Raw genomic sequence first — 1,920 nt, forward strand, 5'->3', positions numbered from 1 at the left:
AAGGAAACCTACAAAGCATCCGGTCATAATAAAAAGTAATCCAATTAGATTAGGTATATTTTAACTCACAATGTTTGTAAAGAACAAATAAAGCCAGCATAAAATTGAAATTTGGAGCTCTGCTGATATACGCTAGCTGATTTATGTGATTTTCATTATCACAAGGTCTTTTTTGTCTTCAACATGCTTGTATCTCCTGTTGATAGCGCTGGAAGTTTATGTACAAATTACCTGTTCCTCAAATATGTATTAGTTTAAAATAAATTCTGTCAGAATTGTCTCATTCTGTTTAAAACTTCCAAATGTTAGAAACTAAAAGCTGAAAGTTAATTGGCTTAAAATATTTATTAATTAAAAAAAAGTTAGAATATTTGTGTATACAAATATGGTGAGAAAAAATATCATGCAAACTCTTTGCATACAATAAAAATAACTCAAATATTAATATGGTTTTACAAAATAACTTCTTTATAGTAACTTTTATGAGAAATGTTGCTCTTATCTCTGTGTCTGAAAGCACCAGTCACAGTAATTAGAAAGCCATTTTTTTAATTTAGAAGTTTTTCTGTGGAACATATATCAGTAATTTCACACTTTTGCACTACGATCAACAATTAATACTGTATTACTTTTACTCAGAAAACTAGACATAGACATATGAACATAGGGTAATGAATTCCTTAATACCACTGTACTTCTAAACAATGTATGTTAATGCATAAAGTTGCCAAAAAATTGCTTTAGACAATTCCCTTAAATGATGACAATATCTTGAGATTGTTATGGATGACATCTGTTTCTGCTTAATTACAAATCTTCATTGGATTTATAATTTGTGTATATTACAAGTGATTTGCATAATTAAAACAATTAAGGGATTGACATATCATGGCAATTAGAAATGCATCAAACTCTGAATGTTATACAAAAGAGAGCTTCAATATGAAACATTAATTCTTTGAGAACTAAATATCCTACAGATTCCTGCAGAGCAACCTTAATACATTTAACTTGTGTTCACTGAACTTCAGCATGAAAAGGTTTTTCTCCAGGATATCTGGTTCTTCTTTACGTTGTTGGACCTTTAACCAAAAAAAGACAAAAAAATGCTTATTCCTTCTATTTTCTCCACCAGTCACAGTATTGACTTGTGTGCTTATTGCAGATTTCCAGAATTTTTATCTCATTTTCCGGAGCCTTATTCTGTTTTCTTTGTCTCTCTTTTTAAGAATAAGTATGAACTGGTTGAAAAAATGCTCTTGGTCTTTCTTTTTCTGAACAAGTCGAAACCGCTGATCTCTGCCATGTTTCTCTGCAAATTCTTTAAATGTTGTTCTGCAGACAAGAAATAATCATGAGTAAAGCAGCGCTTAAAAGACTTGTCACTACAGATTCAGATTCTTTGACCATGGGTTTACATGTTACGTTTCATCTCGCTATTGGAGTTACTGAGATTGTTCTCTACTTGACAAAGGGAGTCAATCTCTCCATTCTATTGCCTCTTCCAAAATCAAAATCATCTTTACTCCCTAATCTAATTGACTTACTTGCATTAATCAGTATTCCCATTTTCATATGCTGTAAATGTATTGATTTTCAGAAACTTGCTTAACAATTAGTTTGGAGTTAATTATCTTTAATCATTATTACAGTATGGCTAAAATGAATTTTCACTGCCCCACCTAGTTGCTTAATTCTACCCTTCTTAGAGATATGTCAGAATTTCTATTATTACCATATCTTGTAGTGGAAAACTCTATTATGCCTAAATTATAGCAAATGCATTTGACTGTCCAAGTATGAATACCTAAAGGAACACTGTAGTTTTATCTTCTTTAACAGAAGCATAAAAAATGGAGGAGAAAGGGACTTCATGAGGTCATGTATCCCAAACCCTTTGGAAGGTAAAACCATCATGTA

General features: G+C 31.2%; 1 protein-coding gene across 1 annotated transcript in view; it reads right to left on the bottom strand.

Annotated features, from left to right (window-relative positions):
- Positions 1–1,153: 1,153 nt before the first annotated feature.
- The window catches only part of TCERG1L (transcription elongation regulator 1 like), a 233,753-nt gene continuing 232,986 nt past the window's right edge, over positions 1,154–1,920 (bottom strand). Inside the window, exon 12 of the mRNA XM_025206707.1 lies at positions 1,154–1,335. Within this exon, the coding sequence (XP_025062492.1) occupies positions 1,179–1,335 (157 nt within the window). The 3' untranslated portion in view covers positions 1,154–1,178. The remainder of the gene's footprint in view (positions 1,336–1,920) is intronic.

The sequence above is a fragment of the Alligator sinensis genome, unplaced genomic scaffold (genome assembly GCF_000455745.1).
Source record: "Alligator sinensis unplaced genomic scaffold, ASM45574v1 scaffold1055_1, whole genome shotgun sequence".
Lineage (NCBI taxonomy): Eukaryota > Metazoa > Chordata > Crocodylia > Alligatoridae > Alligator > Alligator sinensis.